This window comes from Hippopotamus amphibius, chromosome 12, assembly GCF_030028045.1.
Source record: "Hippopotamus amphibius kiboko isolate mHipAmp2 chromosome 12, mHipAmp2.hap2, whole genome shotgun sequence".
In the NCBI taxonomy this organism is placed as follows: Eukaryota; Metazoa; Chordata; class Mammalia; order Artiodactyla; family Hippopotamidae; genus Hippopotamus; species Hippopotamus amphibius.
The window spans coordinates 60,817,201-60,840,193 of NC_080197.1; the positions used below are offsets into that span (position 1 = coordinate 60,817,201).

The window sequence follows — 22,993 nt, forward strand, 5'->3', positions numbered from 1 at the left end:
TTTCTGCATACATTACTTTTGCCTCCTTAGGCAGGTTTATTCCTAGGTATTTTATTCTTTTTGTTGCAATGGTAAATGGGAGAGTTTCCTTAATTTCTCTTTCTGCTCTTTCATTGTTAGTGTATAGGAATGAAAGAGATTTCTGCACATTAATTTTATATCCTGCTCCTTTACTAAATTCGTTGATTAGTGCTAGCAGTTTTCTGGTAGAATCTTTATTGTTTTCTATGTATACTATCATGTCATCTGCAAAGAGTGACAATTTTATTTCTTTTCCAATTTGGATTCCTTTTATTTCTTTTTCTTCTCTGATTGCTGTGGCTAACACTTCCAAAACTATGTTGAATAATAATGGTGAGAGTGGGCACCATTGTCTTGTTCCTGTTCTTAGAGGGAATGCTTTCAGTTTTTCCCCATTGAGAACGATGTTGGATGTTGGTTTGTCATATATGGCTTTTATTATGTTGAGGTAATTTCCTTCTATGCCCATTTTCTGGAGAGTTTTTATCATAAATGGATGTTGAATGTTGTCAATAGCTTTTTCTGCGTCTATTGAGATTATCATATGGTTTTTCTCCTTCAGTTTGTTAATATGGTGTATCACATTGATTGATTTGCATATATTGAAGAATCCTTGCCTTCCAGCGATAAACCCCACTTGATCATGTTGTATGATCTTTTTAATGTGCTGTTGGATTCTGTTAGCTTCTATTTTGTTGAGGATTTTTGTGTCTATATTCATCAGTGATATTGACCTGTAATTGCCTTTTTGTGTGATATTTTTGCCTGGTTCTGGTATCAGGGTGATGGTGGCCTCGTAGAATGAGTTTGGGAGTGTTACTCCTTCTCCTATATTTTGGAAGAGTTTGAGGATAGTTGTTAGTTCTTCTCAAAATGTTTGATAGAATTAACCTGTGAAGCCATCTGGCCCTGGGCTTTTGTGTGTTAGGAGATTTTTAATCACATTCTCAATTTCCATACTTGTGATTGGTCTGTTCATATTTTCTATTTCTTCCTGGTTCAGTCTTAGAAGATTGTATTTTTCTAAGAATTTATCCATTTCTTCCAGGTTATCCAATTTATTGGCATATAGTTGCTTGTAGTAGTCTCTCATGATCTTTAGTATTTCTGTGGTGTCAGTTGTTACTTCTCCTTTTTCATTTCTTATTCTGTTGATTTGCGTCTTCTCCCTTTTTTTTCCTGATGAGTCTGGCTAATGGTTTATCAATTTTGTTTATCTTCTCAAAGAACCAACTTTTAGTTTCATTCATCTTTGCTATTGTCTCCTTCATTTCTTTTTAATTTATTTCTGATCTGATCTATATGATTTCTTTCCTTTTGCTCACTTTGAGGTTTCTTCGTTCTTCTTTCTCTAATTGTTTTAGGTGTTTATTTGATATTTTTCTTGTTTCTTGAGGTAGGACTGCATTGCTATAAACTTCCCTCTTAGAACTGCTTTGCTGCGTCCCATAGGTGTTGGGTTGTTGTGTTTTCATTGTCATTTGTTTCTAGATATTTTTTGATTTCCTCTTTGATTTCTTTAGTGATTTCTTGGTTGTTTACTAGTGTATTGTTTAGCCTCCGTGTGTTCGTATTTTTTGTAGTTTTTTTTTCCTGTAATTGATATATAGTCTCATTAGTTTCTTAATTAAATAAAATATTACTTCATATATTCAGTCAATAAACATGAACAGCCTTAAGTGGGTAAGGGACTATGCTAGTAACTGGGAATTTAAAGATGGAGTAAGACACAATCCTGCCTTTAGGATGCTCACAGTCTAGCTGGGGAGAATGAGATATAAATAGATGTGATATAATAGAGTTATGCATAGAATTTTAACAAAAGTGAGTGGAAAGGGAATGAATTCAAATTTAAGATTGAGAGAAGGTGTTAGGGAAGGCTTCTTGGAGTGGAGATCCCTAAAGGATGATCCCTAAAGTCAGATCCTAAAGGATGATGGGCAACTTAGCAATTGAAGAAGTTGTTGGTGGGAAAGCATACAGAAACAACATTCCTGGAAAAAAAAGAAAAAACATCCTTGATAGAGACTGAAAAACAAAAGATGGAATTAGGATATAAATGGACCTTTAAGCAGTTCAGTATTGAGAGTAAGCTTTAAGTCAGGAAATAAGTGAGTAGTTTGAGGACATAAGAGAAGCCCAATTCAAGAAAATATTTATAGACGCTCTATGCAGGAGGAGCTGCAAAACCATTGAAGGGCTCCAACTCAGGATTGAGATCGTACTGGCACTTATCCATCCATCCATCCATTGATCAATTCACCATGTCAAGACATACTTTTCTTGTTTACTTTTGAATTTTTCAGTCCTAAACATGTATGTAATCAATATATATTTATTACAATTAAAATACAATCTATGAATATTTATTGTGTACCTATAATGAGTTCCACTGGAAACTGAGTAGAGAATTCATTTCTTTAGCAGAGGACTGGAGCCTGGGCCACTAATTGGTGGGTTTTCCAATAGTAGGAAACGTAGACCTCAGAGTTAAAAAAGACAGTTTGTGATTGATTGGGCATGGAGGATGAAAGGGAGGGAGAAAGCAAGAATACTTAATATTTATAGCATCGGTAACTGGTGTTACCAACTTAGTAGAAATACCAGGAGTGGAAGCAGGTCTTGCAAGAAGGATGATGAATTCAACTAAACATTAAGATTGAACTTCCTGTGAGGCAGCTGGGGCTGGGGATACAGGTTGTCCACAAACAGAGTAAGAGGCCTAGGAGCCACTGATTTAGAATGTGTTCGTTTGTGTATGGTACTTGGGCCAAGAGGTTGGATAAGATCATTCAGATATAGAAAATCGAATGAGAACAGTCAAGCACCATGAATAAAAGAAGGTAGGACAGCCTATTGCAGAAATAATAAAAGCAGCATGGACAGGGTATGAGGAGAACCAAAAGAGCACATTGTAAGAAAAGTCGGAGAGTGTAGATGTAGTTAGAGAAGGAGAGAGTCATTAACAATATCAGCTGTTACACAGCAGTGTTCATTCAAATTTGGCAAATCAGAGGTCATTATTTCCAGGAAATGTTATGGATTGAGAACTAAAGTGTAGGAGAAAGATTTAATATTATCATTGAAGCCTAGTTTCCAGCAATGTAGAGGAGCAGAAGAAAGTAAATGCATGACTCCTTACTTAACACTGAAGAAAGTGTTTTAGAGGGATTTTGGAGTCTGGTGTTGATTGTTTTCTAGGATAGGAGATAATTGTGCATATGTTTAGGGACATGGTGTGAACAAATTCTTACCTTGGTGTTTAAGGTACTTAATAGACTTCTAACCAACCTTTTGAATATTTCTTGATACTCTACGACATGGGTCCAACTGCAAGCTAGTTCATAAAGACATTTTGTTCATTGATTTCTCTGATCCTTGCTTGTAGGCTCAACCGTTTGCTCATTCAGCAAATATTTATTGAACATCTACTATGTGCTAGGCATTGAATTTTTATTTTATTTAAAAAATTTTTTAAATTAATTGATTTTTAATTTATTGGCTGTGTTGTGTCTTCATTGCTGTGCGCAGGCTTTCTGCAGTTGTGGAGAGCAGGGGCTACTCTTCATTGCGGTGCAGGGGCTTCTGATTGTGGTGGCTTCTCTTGTTGCAGAGAACGGACTTCAGTAGTTGTGGCATGTGGGCTCAGTAGTTGTAGCTCATGGGCTCTAGAGCTCAGGCTCAGTAGTTGTGGTGCATGGACTTAGTTGCTCTGTGGCATGTGGGATCTTCCCAGACCAGGACTTGAACCCATGTCCCCTGCATTGTCAGGTGGATTCTTAAGCACTGCACCACCAGGGAGGCCCAGCATTGCAGTTTTAGACTCACTCATCTTTTCTAGTTATTTTTTATTCAAGGTCTAACTCAGGACCCGCCCCTCCTCTGATTGTTTCTCCAGTGATTTCAGCTCAAATAAATTCCTCCTTTCTTTGGTAATTACTGCCTTTATTCTTCATATGCTTGTAATCATGTGGCTTCGATTCATTTCACTTTTCATATTTATGTCTTATTTTTGTAACTGAAAGTGTCATGAAGGCAAGACTATACATTTTATTTCTTTGTGTCCTACACGTAATGTTTGACACATGTTAATTGAATGAACATTAAATGAATATATCTGTTTTGAAAATTTAAATATATATTTATATTATGCTCTAAAATAGTCTGTGATGTTTTCTAAAACTTAATACTTTCCTTACCACAATAGTAAGGACTGTAGTCTTACTATCTGTAAGATCCTGAACATTTTGTTTTAATTTGTATAATGAGACTATCTACCCTACTGAATTGTTATGAAGATTAAATGAGATTTGGTACACAGACCAGCAAATATATTTATTCATATTTGTGTGAATTTATATATGTATATTTATACGTTTACATATGTAAAATATTTTAACAGTGCTAAAAGTCAGCAAATATTAGTTGCCCACATTTCAAATCAGAGGAAGCATAATGAATAATTCAGAACTGATGTTGAAATTCTTGGGGTAAAAAAGGACTTTTTTCCTAAACCACATCTGAATATAAAATATAAGCCCAACTATGATTTGTTTTCTTTTTTTTCCCCCTCTTTATCTCTTCTCTGCCATCAAATTGGCCATCAACTTTGTCTCCCGTATGTGTTCCTTCCTCTCTTTCACTTATGGTTAGTTTAGGCCATTATCATTTCCCACTTGACTTACTGCAGTAGTGTTTTGTTTTTTGTTTTTAATTTATGTATTTGTTGGCTGCATTGGGTCTTCATTGATGCCTGCGGGCTTTCTCTCTAGTTGTGGCGATTGGGGGCTACTCTTTGTTGCAGTGCACAGGCTTCTTATTGTGGTAGCTTCTTTTCCTGTGGAGCACAGGCTCTAGGCACACTGGCTTCAGTAGTTGTGGCACACGGCCTTAGTTGCTCTGTGGCATGTGGGATCTTCCCAGACCAGGGATCAAGCCTGTGTCCCCTGCATTGGCAGGCGGCTTCTTAACCACTGCACCGCCAGGGAAATCTGTCTGCAGTAGTTTTTAACGTGTCTGTTTGTCTCCAATCTTTCCCTCTTCCCATCGATTCTATCCCTTGCCACAAAATTGATCTATCTAAAACACAAATCAGACTATGTCACTTTCCTGCTTAAAACCTTTCAACAACTTAAGATTACCTTCAAAGTAAAACACAAGACTCTGCAAGATATGTGTTCTACCTGCTTTTCTTAGCTGCATAGCTTAACATTCCCTTTCTGCATCAGCTACACTGAGACTATTAAAATATCCCTGCAAGTAGGGGCTAATAAAGGATAATGGTCACTGTTAGCACTGTCCTGTGAATGGCACAGGGCTCCTTCCAAGCAGGAGGAACCCACCAATTCATCTGTTGGCCCATGAAATGAAATGAATTTCCTTCAAAAGTTCCATCTATAATGTCCTTTTAAACTTCATTTGTCTTACACTCCTACAGAACTCCCTCCACTGGGAAGTTAGAGTGGTAGGAGCAGGGTGTTTTAAGTACCAATCTGAGAAGATGATTAGTAAGAGCAATCCTGGTTGCACTAGGTGGTGGCGGCTGACTGTGTGACTCTTTAGAAGACATGGAAAGTAGGTGGTAAACGGTCTTGAAAGATAATTTGGTAGTGAAGTGCCATTTTTAAAGAGCTACTTTAACAAATAACCTTCCTCGATGCTCTTTCCAGGTTAAGTTCTTCTTTCCTGGAGGTTTCCAGAAGGCCTTCTGCACTGTTCTACTTTGCTCATTGTATCACTGGATTGGTTTACATGTTTATCTCCCTCACTTTATTAGGAATTCTTTTCAGGCTTGATTGTGTGTGTGTGTGTGTGTGTGTGTGTGTGTTTAAATTTTTATAATGCCACAAAACTTTCCAGAACCTTTATAGTAGTTCAGTGGATGAAAGGGTTTGTGAAGTTGAACCTGGCTAAGAATATACTTGCTTTTGATAATCTTCCTCAGCCTAAATAACCTTATTGTTTTTCTTATTCTATATATAGCAAAAAAAAAAAAAAAAAGAGAGAGAGGGAGATTCTTCAGTAGTGTCACTGGCAATAATTATTATCTAAGTATGCATTACTTTAATATTAATGTAATAAATAACAGGCTTTCTGAGGGGTTATTGGGTTATTTAATATTAGATGTCATTTATATCAATAGATACTATAAGCTAGATTGTATTTTGAAAACAATTAACATGCCTCAGTATATTTTTCAACTTTTTGAAAAAATTTAGTTTTGAGCAAGAATTTTCCATACTTGGCTTGAAAGAAGCAGCAAGTTAATTTTGGAAAGGCTTGAGGAAAAACTGTTCAAATGGTTAAAACCTAGGAAAGAGTAGAAGAAATTAACTAGTCAAAAGTCAATTTGAATAACTTACACATGGTTGAACTTTAAAAGTCAGAATTTTCCATTATCTAACTTTTATTAAGTAAGTATCTCATGAGGTATTTACAAAATAAACCTGTTGTAATATTTTTACTGCAGTTTATTGAGAGATGGCATAAATAGATGACAGTATTTACTTTAATAAAATATCTTTTTTCCCCAGCAGTTTCTGAATTTCTCTTTCTGCATTAAGAACTACCCTTGACCTTGTTTTTAAAGTCTTATAGTTTCTGTGTCCATTTCAGAACACTGACACATGATATATTTTGAATTTCCTGAACTGAGTTAAATTGGTATGTTGGTCTTTTTCACATTTATGGTATATGTATTAGTAACTGGGGCAAATTTCAATCAAACTAGTTCTGGATATTTTAGGTCTGAAAAGTTGATAATAAGGTAGATATGCTTCAAGTGTTATATGTTGAATAGAGATGGTTGCATTATTATGGTGGCTCAGATACAAACCTTTTGAAATTAGTTGACATACTATTTTTGATCATATGTTTATCTTGGAAACTATATATGATTACAGATATAGTGGTAGTACTCTTTAATTCTTGCTGCCAGTCTTTTCTCCCATTCACTTAAACATCAACTACATTGACATGAGGCTCTGTATGGCAAACATATTAGTTTGCCTAGGGCTGCCATAACAACATACCACAAATTGGGTGGTTTAAACAACAGAAATTTATTTTCTCACAGTTCTGGAAGCTGAAGTGCAAGATCAAGGTATCAACAGTGTGGATTTCACTCTGAGCCTCTTTCATTGATTTGTAGATGGTCATTTTCTCCCTCTGTCCTCACATGGTTGTCCCTCCATCTGTGTTGTGTGCTAATCTCTTCTTTTTATTAGGACAGCGATCATATTGGATTGGAGCCCACTCATATGACTTTATTTTTACCCTAATTACCTCTTAAAGGACATATCTCCAAATACAGTTACATTCTGAGATACTGGAGGTTAGGACTTCAGCATATAAAGTTTTGGGGGACAGAATTCAGCTCATAGCACATATGTAAGTTATTTAGCTTGTGTGTGTATAGGTATGTATGTACACATATATGTTTATACACACATATGCGAGATGGCATGTGAATGACATTATAGTTATGCACATATATATGCATCTCCGAAGGAAAGATAACTGTATTCATTTCATTACTATATATTCATGAATGTAGGAAATGAAAGATAATGATTCTCATGTGCATGTGCATTTTTTAAATGTTATGGAATAGTCTACATTTTAAGTAATGAGCTCTAAATATGTCTGTAATGCTCAATTTGTTATTAAGAATTAGATGCTAGTAGTTGGAAAGTGCCCTAAACACCTGTGTGGGTGTTTGCCATCAATCCAAATTTATGAGTAAATCTGAATCCCTAGGTTAGAGTTTGGAGTCATCTTTAAGACCTTCTGTTACTTAACCTCTTTAATTAAACTTGTTAAAACTTCATTTCACATCCATTGCTTTTTGGTATCCAAACACCTTCAAGTCTGGATTCTGAAAAGTTTCCTAGTTCCCTGCTTTCTGTCTCTTTTCCCTTTATCCTGTAATCTGTGAGTTAAACTGGTTTTCTCTCCATTCTTTCAGCATGTCTCCCTACCTCTACCTAAAGCATCTCCCCCAACACCTGCAAATCTTCAAGGCCAAGCTTACTCTTATTTTAACCTTTATTCTTTAAATATTGAAGCCCGGAATTAGTTCTACCTTAACTCCTATAGCACTGATGGTCAATACTACTCAAGTTCTTTAATTAGAAAAGAGAGACTTGTAGAAAATAGATAGAGACCAGGTTTTGTTTGTTTTGTTTTGTTGTTTTTGTCTCCTATAACACCCAGCAGAATTCTAGTCACATGGTAGATGCTATAAGTGCTTATTAATTGATTTTCAACAGGGAAAGTAAAGTAAATAAAATGAATTATCACTGTGAAGAGCACCATAGCCTCTAAATTCTTGCTGTAGTTAATTTTAACTTTATAGTCATTAAATAAGGAATCTAAGTGAATTACATAATTTTAAGTATTTAAATTGTCTGTTGTGATACTCATGATATTTTCTATTTCAGCTAATTTGCATAAAAACAAATTCAGCTTTTAAACATCTAAACTTCCCTTTATAAAATCAGATATAGTGTTTTCTGGATTAAATGTTAAAAATTCCAAATGATAAGGAAAGCCTTATCAGGACGTCAGTTGTCCCCTTTCCTGTATCACCAATTTTTTTCCTATTTACTGGACCTTTCTCATTAGCATGTAAGCATGCTGTAATTTTTACAAATGTATACCTTTTTAGTAAAGTTTTCTTTATCACATGTCCTCCAATAGATACTGCAAAATGCCTCATTGAAATTGTCTGTTTTAGCACTTCTCAAATGCATACAAATAGTCTGGGAATCTTGTTAAAATTTAAATCCTAATTCAGAAAGTATATGCTTGCTACTTTAACAGTCTCCCAAAGCTTAATGGCTTAAAATAACAAACATTTGTTTGGACACAGCCATGCTCAGGCTCAGAGTCTTTCACATCCCTGCAATCAAGGTGTTGGCCTGAACTGTAGTCATCTCTAGGCTTGACTTGGGGAGGAATTCACTTCCAAGCTCCTTCCTTTGGTTGTTGGCAGGCCTCCTACCTATGCTTGCTGTTGGCTAGAAGGCTTCAGTCCTTTGCAATGTGAGCCTCTCCATAGGGCAGCTCACAGTATAGCTGCTTGCTGGCGAAGCGGGGCGGGGGAGCAAGCAAGACAAAGCCAGAGTCTTTTTGTAACCTCATCTCAAAAGTAGTATCACATCGCTTTTGCCTTATTCTGTTCATTTGAAGGTAGTTACTAGGTCCGGTCCACAAGGGGAGGGAATTGCACTCCCAGAAAGTGGGAGTCATTGAGGGTTCCATCTTAGAGGCTGCCTGCCACATTAGATTTGGGGTGGAATCTGAAATTTTGCCTTTCTAACAGACTCCTAAGTGATGCCAGTGCTCCTCCTGAGAACGTCACTTTGAAAAGCAAGAATCTACACTTACTGCACCCAGTTTCTTTCTTTTATTCATTCTCTGCTGATCACACTCACTCCAGTTAGGCTTTCTCACCCCTCACACCACTGAAATTGCCCTTGTGGAAGTCACCAGTGACTTCTATGTCACTAAATTCAGCATTTGAAAAAATTGATCATTCTTTTTGAAAATCTTTCTTTACTTGGCTTCTGGAATACCAAATTTGTATACATTTCTCCTCAGTTTTTCTGCTAGTTCCTTATCTTCCTAACTATAAACATTAGTATATCCCATAATCCAATCCTTGGACCTCTTTTTTTTATCTGTAGTTAACTCCTAAATGGTTATAGCTAAAATTCAAGATACATGCTGACCACTCAAATGTATGTCTCCTATGTGGTTCCTCCCCTAAAATTCTAACATGTTTATCAGGTGCCTCAATGAACACCTCTACTTGGATACTGATAGTAATTTCAGACTTAAAATGTCCAAAACAGAACTCAGTTCCTTCCCCTTCACCCCCCCCGCCCCCCCGCCCCAGCTAGGCTCAACCTGGCAGTCTTGCTTCTCATCCATGTTTGCAAATCCAAGAAATTGTTCCACTCCCCAGTCAGCCGTTCCAGGGAAAAACCTAGGAATCACCCTTGAGTCTTCTCTTATGTGAACAATCATTGTCTTGTCAGTTTTGCCTCTCAAATGTCACTTGACTTCCTCCATCATTCTTTATTCCAAAATCACCACCCTGCTCTGGACCATCATTACATAATATGCAGAGTTCTGCATCTTTTTATTATTGATTACAGCTTCCAACTTCTGGCCCAAGTGGTTTTACTCAACCCATCTTTTTTCCATATTCATGTGTTCGTTTATCCTGTAGGATAGAGTTTAGATTCTTTATATTGTACATAAAGCCATACACAATCTGGCCTGATTCCCTCTCTGACCCTATTTATCTCTACTTCCCTACCTGTACTCTATACTTGAGCAATTCAGGGACTGAGCTATGATATAACACTCCCATTTGACTGTGAATCTTAATGGAAATTATTTTCCTTCCTGGAATGCTTCCCTTGTTTGCCTGGCTAGCTTTCACTTAATTCAAGTTTCAGCTTAAACATGACTTCATCTTAGAGGCTGTCTTTGACCTCTTAAATTAGGTTTGGGGTACCCACAATACAGTCGATGGCATTGTATACTTCTCTATCTTAACAGTCATTGTATTTTATACTAATCATAGAATTATCTTTGTCTTTTTCTCCCATTAAGCTGTAAAGCCAGATCAGCAGAAATACAGTTCAGTTATTTTGAAGCCTGAAACATATAATTTAGGGGACTCTATTTAAGAATAAAAATATGAAAATTATATATATATATGATCTTCATATAAAGTACAAAAGAGGATATTTATAAAAGAATCACAACAAAGTAAAAAATTAAGGAAGCTGACAAATATAAAAATATATGACCCTGTGAACACACTGCTTGGGTCCCTTTCCAGAACCCCAAAGCTTAAGCTTCATTAAGTTTCCAGTAAAAACACCTCTTGACATGAGTCTTCTTTAAAGCTCTGTTTCTAGTGTCAGCAGCAGTATTTAACACAGAGCAGTATTCAATAAATATTTTTGAATGAACATATTAACTGAGTTATTTTCAGTTATATTTCCATACATTTGACATTCAACAAGCTTTTCACAAATTATAGTTCTACAAAAAGCTTTATGTATTGGAAAATTGTTCTTATAGTTATTATTTTCCATTTTTGCTATGGTTATATTTCAAACAACTAACAATGTTCATATCTTTTAGTGTATCACTGGGCTCTGTGCAAAATGTCTGCATACCTCTTTACTAAGTGGAAAAAATTCTTTATTTGCATCAAAAAAGTACATTATAATCTTCTATATGTATTTATACATATATGTTTGTGTGTGTCTCTCTATTTTTTATAGATCATCTATATTAAAGCTTTAATTTTAAATTACTAAAATTGTAATTAAGATTTTCCCACAAACAGAAATTCCTTGAAGAAAAACCATCTATTTTCTGTATTCTTTATAGTATATTTTTTAAACATTTGTCTCTGGAATAATAAAGATACCAATATTTATATAACTTTCAAAAATGCATTAGATATTTTCTTTATAGTGAATTAGTCCACAGGACATTGTTTCAGAGGTTATTTGAATCAAGACAGTAATATAGCATTCGAAAGATAAGCTACTTGGCCTAAATCTTTAGAGTTTAGTTTGTTAGAATTAAGTTTAGTTAAGTTCCTTTTATAATAACATTTTAAATTTGCTGAGGAGTTGGTATGCTCATATCAAGATTATCAGGTGTGCGCGCACGCGCGCGTGTGTGTGTGTGTGTGTGTGTGTGTGTGTGTGTTATAAAGTGCAGCCCTCTGATCAATGCGCACTTTTTCCTCCCATTTTCCTAAATACATCATGAAAAAAGGATGAGGTTTCCGCCTTAATTGCCTGTGCCTTTTATTCACATTCCTCTCTCAGCCAGAACTGTGAAAAGAGTGTTAGTAAAAAGCTGCACAATAGAGCTTTTCATTAGGCCTCAGCAAGGCACACAAAAGAAGGCTTTTGGAAAGAGTGAATGCGTGAGTTTAATTTGCAGGTGGAGAGTAGATAAAAGGTGCTGACGCCTCTATTATTCTCTTACGTAGGTGACCCTTACCCTGTTCAGCTGATCCCAACTACCATGGCAGCTGCTGCCGCAGCAACACCAGGCTTAGGCCCACTCCAACTGCAGGTAAGTCAGGAAACAATACGCCAGAGACAAAGGTTAAGTAAATATCGAAAACTGCCATTATCGTGTTAACGCAGAATAAAACTGACTAGTGATATTTGACTCACACTTTTTTGTTTTTGAATTTATGTGTACCGATTCTCAACCCAAAGTTGTTTTTTTAAATTTTTAGCCCTGTTTTCTGTAACTTTTTATTGCCTGGTGTGATTTAACAAAATGAGCTGTAGTTTGGCTTTGATTACTGTGTGCTGTAATTTCGTCACAGAATGGTCCTCATCAAGATAAAAAGAACAAAAAAACTACAAGAGATATTCAGATACTTATGGATCAAGACAGCTTAACAAAAATTACATTTAAAATTGTTCAAGATGCCCAATATTTTTGAAGCACTCTGTAGATCTCTTTATTCTCCTGCTAATGCCAGCTCAGTTGGATAAGCAAGGATAAGAAGACCAAATAAGCAGGTGCCTAACTGAGCACAGACATCCTAATTAAGACCTGTTTAGCCCAGCAGAAGACATATTCCCATATATCCATGAATGTTGGTGATAACTTCACCAGATGTGCAAGTGATTTTAGAAGTTTTGTCTCAGCAGTTGAAAAGAATATCAACTAAATTATATTAAATGTATCTTTCATTAACTATTAAAATCTTTGAATTACCATCCTGCTGTCCTAGTTTCTGTTGTTATGGACTTTATAGGTACACAATTAATGGGAATAACCCAGTCATCTAATAATAGGATTAATCTCCCCTTGTGAGAGGTTTTATATTTTCCTTTGCCGGTAAAGCCAAGTATAAAGCACTTGTGCTTAATAAAATTAAGTTGTATTCATGGAAGTGCCTTGTCATGATGGATGACCTTAGCCTAGAAGGAAAACATAGTTTAAATTGTAGCATCAGGAGACAGATACATCTGGTCGGCACAGGGAATTGTCAGAAGACCTGGTGGGTTTCGAGAAACCAGTTGAGTCTCACAGGAGGAGCACAGGAGGAGCTGAGACATACTGTGTTCTATGGAGGTTAATGACAGTCATTCCTATTCTACCTTTTCTCGGGAAAGCTACAGTGTGAGTGTCTGTTTCTTTGAGCGGGAAATAGCCTTGGGAAGTGTTGGAGTCATAGGGACAATAAAAGTAACATTTGTTATCCTTTGAAATCTGAGAAATAACTGCAATACAGAGAAGTGGCTATAATAGGTAAAACTAAAAAGAGTAGTGGGTTTAAAGGAAGAGGGAAGAATATCCAGCAGTAGATTTGAATGTGGCAAATAGGAGTTTTAGAGATCTAGGCCATCAGTTTTCACAACAAATTAGGCATTCTCGTGTCCTTTCACCAGTGGATTCGCAGTGAGAGGGAGCAAGGGCAAGTTGGAGGCATCCCCTGTGTTTCATTGCAGGATTCTGGTAGAAAGTAGCTTTGTTAGGCAGCAGTCCAAACTTATTTTTCTCTAAAGAAAGTATTAAAATATTTGACACGTAAGTTCTATTTCTGCCCTTATATCAGAGTCCTTTAAAATTTAAAGATACAAAAAAAATTGACAAGACACCAAACATATTTGCTTTTGCTTCAACTATAATTTGATCTATAAAGAGGGCAAAGATATTTTATGTAAGTGGCATTGTACCCATTAAAATATATGAGTTTTAGTTAGGGTCTCAGTAAATCAACACTGAGACAACAAGAAAATTATTAATCTTAGCTCTTTCACGATAAGCCATTAGCTTCTATTAAAACACAAACACATAAACACACACACACACACTTTTTGCTCATGATTAAAGAAACAGTACTCAAATCCAAACTCATGTTCCAGACACATGTCATGACAGAGAATCTGGCTTTCCTCTGAAGTGGACTTACTCTCACCTTTGCTAGGGTGCCTACACCAACCTACTTTTCTACTCCTCTCCCTAACACTAGATTCACAGATCCCTAACCTTGACTTCAGCTTTCCCCAGAGCTGCTAAGGAGACCTGTAATACTCTCCCTCCCCTTGCATTAAAATAGCATCCAAATTCTTTTCTTCTCCACAAACCTTCCTAGACAGGTCAGAGAAAAGCTAACTGCAATACCTAGTCAGAAAGAAGTTTTATCTTAACCCTAACCCAACATTCACCCCAATCTTGTGAATGTACCTCTGAGAAGTTTCATCTTAGTGGAGTAAAATGTATGAGCCGGTTTTAATTTTCTCCAAACTCTGCCTTTAGTTATACTGATAAATCTCCATTTTCCATCCTTTAATAATACCTGGAATAGACTTCATCACTTTTGAGTTCCTTTCAGTTACTAAGATTCTCTTTCAGTTATTGAGATTCAGCCCTATGTTCTTAGGCTAGGTTCTCTGGTATGGCTTTCACACAAAGATTATCTCATTAAATTCTTATTACAACACTTTGTGTTATGTATTAATAACTCCATTTGACAAAGAAGAAAACTGAGTCACAAAATCCAAAATCCATGGTTTCAAAATAATTATTCTTGCTTTTCCAAGTACAGGAGATTTTATTTTAAACTTTGGAAACGTTGCCCTAGTTAGGACATTTACTAACTCAGTAAACTGCTAATAAAATTATAACAGTAATGCTGGTTAATTGGTACTAATACAAATCCTCTATATGCATTGCGATACTGAAGGAGATGGCGGGATTCCTAATGACAGCTCCCTACTTCAGACTGCACGTTGTCTTTTATCTCATACCTCTTTACACAGATATATGGGTTAATTCAAGCTTCTCTTTTTGAACATCTAGATCCAAGAAAGGACCCTGTAAATATATTTCAACTCATGGTTGACTTTGTTTACCTACCATTTGTGTTTTCTTTGCAAATAATCTTTTGCATGTAATTGTTCACACTTGGATAATATTAACTAAAACGAATAACCAGGGTTTCTTCTTTATTAAAGAAGAAATAATGACGAGTACAATTGTCTTAAAAGACAAACAAAACGACATTTCAAATTTAACCACTATTTATGACTTAAATATCCCCTCATGTTCCTAGATAAAATAACAAAATACTTACCATGCAATAAAAAATACATTAAAAATCACCTTACTATATACTTTTAGGAGCAGTTAAAATAGTCTAAGCATTATCAAATATTTATTTTTTATTTATATAAAGAAAAATGATTTAATCTGTTAAAAAGCTTAAAAAGGACTTAATTATGTATATAAAACATACAAATTAACATGTTGTGCCCAGGCACGATTTTATTTATGTCTTTTATAACAAAATATCTGTCCTTGTCTCTTCTGAGATTTCTCCTGAGCTTTTAAGTTTTTTCCTGAGCTTCAGATCCAGTTAGCCAACTATTTGCTGGCTCCCAAGAGGGACCGTAGACATTTACATGCACAATAATCCAACTACAAGATGGGCCTTGCCGGGCCTCTTCCTTCCTCCCACACCTGCCCGTTCTCTGTCTTAGCAAATGGCTTTGTTCCATCTATTGCTCAACCCTGGAAGCCATGTGCACTATCTTCAATTTCTCTTCTCCCCTCTTGCTCTGGACCTATTCATTCATTATCTATCTATTTGTTCCACCTACTACATACATCAAGAATCCCTCTGTTTCTTTGCATATTAACTGTCACTCTGTGGGTCAGGCTACCCTCATTGCTTGCATAATTTGCCACAGTAGCCCCTGAACTGGCCTTTCAGTCTTCATCTTGCCTCCTTCAACGCACTCTCTACTACACATTTGTCGGAATCTTTATGATATTAGGAAATCTGATCATGTCTTTCTCCTACTTAAATACCTTAAATTACACCTTGGTGTTTTCAAGTTCTCTATCCCTTCTGGATCTTTACATGCAGTATTTTCTCTTTTGGGAAACTTGTTACCCACCATTTTTACCAAGCCAACTCCTACTTATCCCTGAAGTTGCAAGTGAAAACCTCACTTTTTCAGGGAAGACTTCACTGGCCGCAAGTCTGGATTAATGTAGCTCTTATGTATGCCAAGAGCACACTGTATTTCCCCTCTCGTAGTGCATGTAGAATATGTTTTAAATCCTACTTTCTGGCTTCTACCAGATGGCAAAATCTATAAAGTTATTGACTCACCATCGTTTGCACTTAACCAAGTGCTTAAAATATTTAATGGACTTGATAAATATTTATTAAATGAAAGGGTGAAGAATGAATCTTAACATTACACTTAAAATAAATCATGTATCTATTTTTGTTAACTAGCTGCTCTTCTTTGTAACAGTGGAACTAGGCTGAATATTAATGATTAATTTCCTATATAAATTAATTTTCATCCTTATGAAAACACTACATGCCTAGCACCATGTTTGGCACTACAGTATTTAACACTTCTGCTTGTGAGAGTTCTGCTCCACACTGCCTTATTCCGTGTGCTCCAACTAACTAGACTCTTCGCTGTCCCTTGACTTGCCAAGGTATGCTCCCCACTTGGAGTTTTGCATTACCTGTCCTCCTGCCTGGAAGGCTAATTCACCTCCTTCAAGAATTTGCTCTAATGTCATCTCACCTAGGCTTACTCTAAGTAACCCCTTGAAATCATAAAATAACCCTTCCAGAGATAACCACACTTCCTATTTCCCTTATTCTGCTTTTTTTCTGTAGGCCTAGTCATCTTCGAACATACTATATAACTTACATTTTATCTTCCTTATTTATTGTCTGCCTATTTCAAATATTCTCTAAGCTCCACCAGAGCAGGGAGCATCACTTGTTGCTGTTGTTCAATAACGTATCTCAGGTGCTCTGGAGAACGCCTAGCAAGTAGCTAGTACTCAGTACATCATAACGAAATGAAGAAACTACTGTGAGCTAATGATCATAATCATTTTTAGTAAAATCACAAAGCAGTATATGATTAATTTCTGGAATAAGCAGTATGAATTTAAATGCCAGGGAACATAATATTTTTTCAACCCATATTAAAAGAATGTTAGTATATGAGAAATCCGTAGCTCCTCTCTTCTGCTCCTTCTTTATCTTATTTATAACCATGGGCTGCTGCATAAAGAATGTGTTTTAGCATTTATTACAGTTTATATAATTCCTTTAAAGTTGTAGTTTGGAGGAAAAAAAAAGACCAAACGTTTCAACCTTAGTTTATTTTTGTTATTTGTTAACACACATGTAGACGTACATGAGAATGTGAATTGCTGGAGGTGCTTTTGACTCTGTATGATTCACCTTGCCAATACAACACTAAAGGAAATTATTTCTAAATAATGTAAAGATGTATTATCAAAATAGTAACTCACATATACGGAATCTAAAAATGGTACTGATGAACTCAGTGACAAGAACAAGGATGCAGATACAGAGAATGGACTGGAGAACTCGAGGTATGGGAGGGGGCGGGGGGTGAAGGGGAAACTGAGACGAAGCGAGAGAGTAGCACAGACATATATATACTACCAACTGTAAAATAGTCAGTGGGAAGTTGTTGTATAACAAAGGGAGTCCAACTCGAGGATGGAAGATGCCTTAGAGGACTGGGGCAGGGAGGGTGGGGGGGACTCGAGGGGGGGGAGTCAAGGAAGGGAGGGAATACGGGGATATGTGTATAAAAACAGATGATTGAACCTGGTGTACCCCCCCCAAAAAAAATAATAATAAAGTATATCTCTTAAAGGTTTAAAAAAAAAAAATAGTAACTCGCCAGTTAGGAATCTCATACAGTTTACCCCCTTCTCTTTTTGCCTCCCTTCTCTTTTTTTCTTTCCCCTTCCCTTCCTCTTCAAACTACTTATTTTTCTTCCAAGAGCCAAGGATGCTTTTTGATATTTGTTCCCTTAATATTGTCTCTTTTTAAAGGAGGGAGATTAACTTATATAGAAAACTAACCTCGCTTCATTTCAATATTAAGAAGTGAGTATAATTATTTAAGCAAAATAACTTACCCTTTTGAATCTTTTGGACATTTGTGACTAGATAAAATCTGCTAAGCAAATTCTAATTAATGAAACCAAATGATGGCAAAAGTCCAGGTAACATTTATTTCTCATATTCATTGTCATTAATTTGCATTTTACTTAATGGGCATCATGAACTTTTTAATAGGAAGAGTTGCAGTGTATCCTATTTCTATTTTTCAGCTAGGCTTCTAAGATTGGAAATTAGAAGGAAATATTTATCCACTTATTTCGCACTTTATAAATACTGTATTTGTGTTGGCCAAAAGATGGTTGCCACCTGTTCTACCTATAGGAAGCCAAAAATGTTGACTGCAACCAATGATTAATAGTGATAAGCAGGGAGAAAAAAGATGGAAATTCTTTTTGGATGGTCATATTTTACTCAACTAAGCAAGTGGCATTCATTCAAGAATTTTTATTGAATTAATTCACCTTTTACTGATTTTAGTAGGATTATTTTTAAAATGCATAATGATTTTTTTGGAATAAAGACCCAAAATTACAAATTGTCATAAGTGAAATCACATAGGACTACAGTTCCAGCAGCCAGTAATATCAGAAACATGCATCCTCTGGAATAGAGAATATGATAGATGACAGGTGATCACAGGAGAGAATGAATTATACAAAGTATCAACTAAAATCAGTCTTTTTTTCCTAGCTATCAAAGGTACATGGAAGTCATAGTGGAAATGGCTTCAGTTTCCATCTGATAGAGAGTAACATCAAGGTAGATGTGGATGAAAAAATGAAGTTCATCTTTTTATCAACCTCCTGCCAGTCTCCGAAGGAGGTCAATAATTATGACAGGACACAGATAATGCTTCATATTTCCCAGAGCACTGTAAGTGACTGAGCGTGGCTTTATGTGTCTGACCAAGAGAAACCCCCAGAAAATCAATAAGGAAGAAATAACCATATGGAGAGGTCTAGATGTGAGGCGTCTTACCTTCTTATTGAAGGAATTACTTACAAGGATGAATACTTGTAAAGTGTTCATCTTTACCTACCTGGATACTCTACTATTCAGTTTAACTCTTAGGTCACAGTCATTTCCATACAGGATGAAAAATGGTCAACTGCTCTTCATCTCAGTCGCAGCCCTGGTGTGTTGTTTGCTGTCGGACTTCCGTCTGCATGAGTGAGTTTCCTTGCAGGTTAAAAGAATGAATTCCCTCTTTTCCTCTCCCTTCGACCCTGAGCCTGCAGGGCAGACAGACAGAAGCACACATATGATTAATACAGCACAGCTGCAAGTGTGAGTCATTTGCATATGTATTAATAGAGGCAAAAAAACCCAACAACAATTAAATTATATACAGAGACATTCTGCATACTAAAGAACATATGCAAATAGGCCTGAAAAAGTGCAGCCAACATTTTCTCTGACTTTTCCAAGCCCATATGGGCTAGAGTCAGAACCCAGCAGTGTTCAAGAATCTCCTTTAAGGAAAAACCTGGTAGGAACTGCTTCCCTAGTTATTACCACCCCTAGGGTTCCCGGGAGCTGTTTGACGTTTGGACAATGGAGACAGTACCGGCAGTGTCTCTTTCACGCTATTTCTGTATTTCCTTGTTTCCAGCAGCTTCATGGTGTCTCATTACGTGCTGACAGAAACATCAGTACTCGTGCGCTTTTCCACACTACCCATTTCTATTGTAATGACCAATCAAATGGTAAACTTTAAAATTGTATTTGAAGTTCTCCTATTGCCTACACTAAAATAATACAAACTGTTTATCAGTGCCGGGTTTCCAGGTCACAAGCCCATGCCCCTTCCTCGATGGCATTCTGTGTTCTCTTAATCAACACATGCTTAAGTTACTCTGAAATGTTTCTAGGCTGATTAACGTACATACAAGGATTTCTAGGCCCAGGGCCAACAGTAGATGCAATCCTAGGAACAATACCAGTTTATTGTAATTTTAGAAGTATACAGGTTTTTCATTTTATCAAGAGAAACAATGACTCAATTCTCTAGTCTTGGTTATATATAAGAAGGGAGAGAAACCAATATTCTTCAGGTTCACAGACTGTATTTCTATAACAAATTTGTCCTTCAACCTAATTGTCAGTTTAGTTTATATTACTAGTATTTTTTAATTTATTTAAGGAATGTCTTATGAAGACAAATTCAACTTTGGGAGTAAAATTCTACATAAGTAAAAGTTATCACCTTAATAGAACCAATAAGAATCTTGGGCCTAAAGAACCCAAATGAAGACAGATGCTCCTTAAGAGAAACAAACTCTGTCTGGTTTTTGGTACCAGAGAACTGTTGAATATTATCCACGAATATTATCCATTATTTATATGGCTAAATCTCAAAGCTTGCAGCTGGAATATGTAAATTATATTACATATAACTGGTAAACATAGGGCAGAAGTCTTCATAGTTAATTAATTATATACAGAAAAAGTTAGTCTCTTAGCAGGGGATAATTAGAGGGAAAATAACATAGACTAAAGCAAAAAAAATTTATTATATTAAGGCATTATCTTTAGATTAATATTTTAAGGGGCACTGTTACTTAGAGAGAGGCAGTATAATGGAATGGTTAAAAGTGTGGTACCTGCAGCCATCTGTGCTTTAAATCATGGTTCTGCTGTTTACTAGCTCTGTGATTTGGGGCAAGTTACCTCACCTCTCCATGCCTTAGTTTTCTTATCAATAAATTGTGGATGTAAATGATATCTTATTGCGAGGATTAAATGAGATAATATACATAAAGTGCTTAGAGCAATAAAAGTATTAATCACAATTTATCAAATACTATGTCCTAGGTAATAATAAATGCTTGGGATTATTAGTTGATTAATAAATGTTATTCGCTGGTACTGAAACTGGTTTTTTTATGGCTTAAAGACAATCTTGCAAATGAGGACTTGGCAGACTTTTCTTATATGGATTCATTTTGCAGGCAGCATCTAAAGAAAGTTAGTAAAATTGAGGAACATTGCCTTATTTATGAGAAATAATATTTTTCATCTGTGTGGTGAAATTTTAAGGTCCATCATAAGAATCTATAGGAGGCAATGAGTTTAATTATTCCAAAAAAGAAAAAACAGCTGAGTAGTTACTTGCAGTGCAGAGTTCTATATTTTGCTATTGCTCACTCTTTATCTCAATATTTATACCTACAAAATGAGAATAAGGCCTCTCGTCAAGTCCTATTTTTCCATGGATATAATGTAAATGAACTGTGTCTGTGAGTGGCCAGCTCATAAATAAAATAGCTTATAAAATTTAAAAATAAACTAAATAAATAGCTTTAAAACTATTAAACTAAATAAAATTAAATAGCTTATAAAACTTAAAATAAGTTATTTACATAGGTGTTTTTAATGTAATAACACATTTTAAAATAAATAATATAAAAAATATTTTCTGGTATAATCCTTCAAAGCATACTCTTCTAAATATATTAGTAGAATGTATACTAAGACATCTTCTCTCTTATTCTACTCCTTTATTGTACAGCTAAACTGTTTCTCATGGAAATTTGAGAACATTTATAAACTTTTCATTACTTCCTTTAAGGAAATAGTTCCTATATTTTCCAACTTGAATATGGAAGTGAATTATTTTATAAACCCCATAGTATCTCAGAAATTTTATTTACTCAACAAATATTTATTCTTTGTCAGCGACTAAACTAAGCAGCATAAGGAATGCAGAGATGGATTAGTTATGAATCCTTGATGGATAGTAGAGGAGCTTGGAATTTAAGAGAGTGAATTGAGTGTGAAAGTAGAATAGAAGTTGAAGAAAGTCATACAACCTCCTGTCCTAACAAGTGCATTTGAAATAAAAAAGACCTTAGAGACCTTTAAAAGCAGTTGTTTCAAACTGTTCGCAGGAGTCCGAGTGGCTCCCACCACCACCAAAAAGTACCATTCACTTTCATTTGTTTTATAGATTGAATTCTACGGGCTGAGATTGTTTGAATGAAAGATTCTGCCGCTGAAACAAAATTTAAAAATCATCCTTGTATTCCAACTCTGGAATTTTATTATGAGGCACTTTTCAACTTTAAGTGGTGACCTGCCTAAATCCGATACTAGCAGAAGTGTGCCTGGAATCCTAGCAGCTGAAAGCTAAATCTAGCAGCTTCCCATTTTTCCATGGTATCCTTAAAAATAAATGCATATATTCATATATATTATTGTTAAGTTGTTTTGTGTAAAAGGAAGGGAGAAAAATTGCTATTTTTGCATTTAGACTATTAAATTAAAGATGAATAAAACAATGGGTAGGATTTGCATATTAGTAACAATGGCAGCCTTCTGAATTGCTTTCATTTTGCTGAGTTCACTGATTGTGCTCTGTGAATTAATTCTTTTGTGAAAGCTATTGAAAGATCAAGGAATTCAGAAAACAAAACAACAGAGAAGCCTGCTGTTTCATATCTATTTGTTCATAAAAGGTTCAAAGTGAGATTGTTTACATCACAAGTCTTGTTGATACTTTCTATGCTTCTTAGAAGAAAGATAGTATTCAAAAGTTGATTATATAATCATGCAGATAAGATTTTGCAGTGATGAATGAAATGTTCTGAGAGAAAGACCAAGGAGAAAAACCACGTTACAATTTTGATCTACATTTGGTTGGCAAGTGTCTTTGCAGGTCTTGAAAAGAGAGCCCTATTCGATTCCTTCAGATAAAAAGCTTAAGCCAACCCAGCGTATTTCAAATTTGCTGTTTCCTGTGGAAGTTTCTCAGTACTGTCCTGCCAAACTGATGGCATGAAAAGAAAGGGGAGGCAGGAAAGGAACCCTTAATTATTCCATCTTTCTTAATCCTGACCTTTCGCTTAATGTCATACCCCCTTTACTTACCAACAGCTTCTTGGATAAAGGAAGGAGACAGGAAGAAATGGAGGAACAGACTCAAAGTATGCCCCCCAGTGATTTGGTACAGTAAGCATTGGGCCAGCATAAGTATTA

At 35.8% G+C, this 22,993-nt stretch overlaps 1 protein-coding gene across 24 annotated transcripts in view; it reads left to right on the plus strand.

Annotated features, from left to right (window-relative positions):
• Positions 1-22,993, plus strand: part of SOX5 (SRY-box transcription factor 5) — a 952,888-nt gene that overhangs the window by 843,228 nt on the left and 86,667 nt on the right. For all 24 annotated transcript variants that reach the window (XM_057701095.1, XM_057701087.1, XM_057701097.1 and 21 more), the window contains one exon: positions 12,056-12,141. In XM_057701095.1, the coding sequence (XP_057557078.1) occupies positions 12,056-12,141 (86 nt within the window). The remainder of the gene's footprint in view (positions 1-12,055; positions 12,142-22,993) is intronic.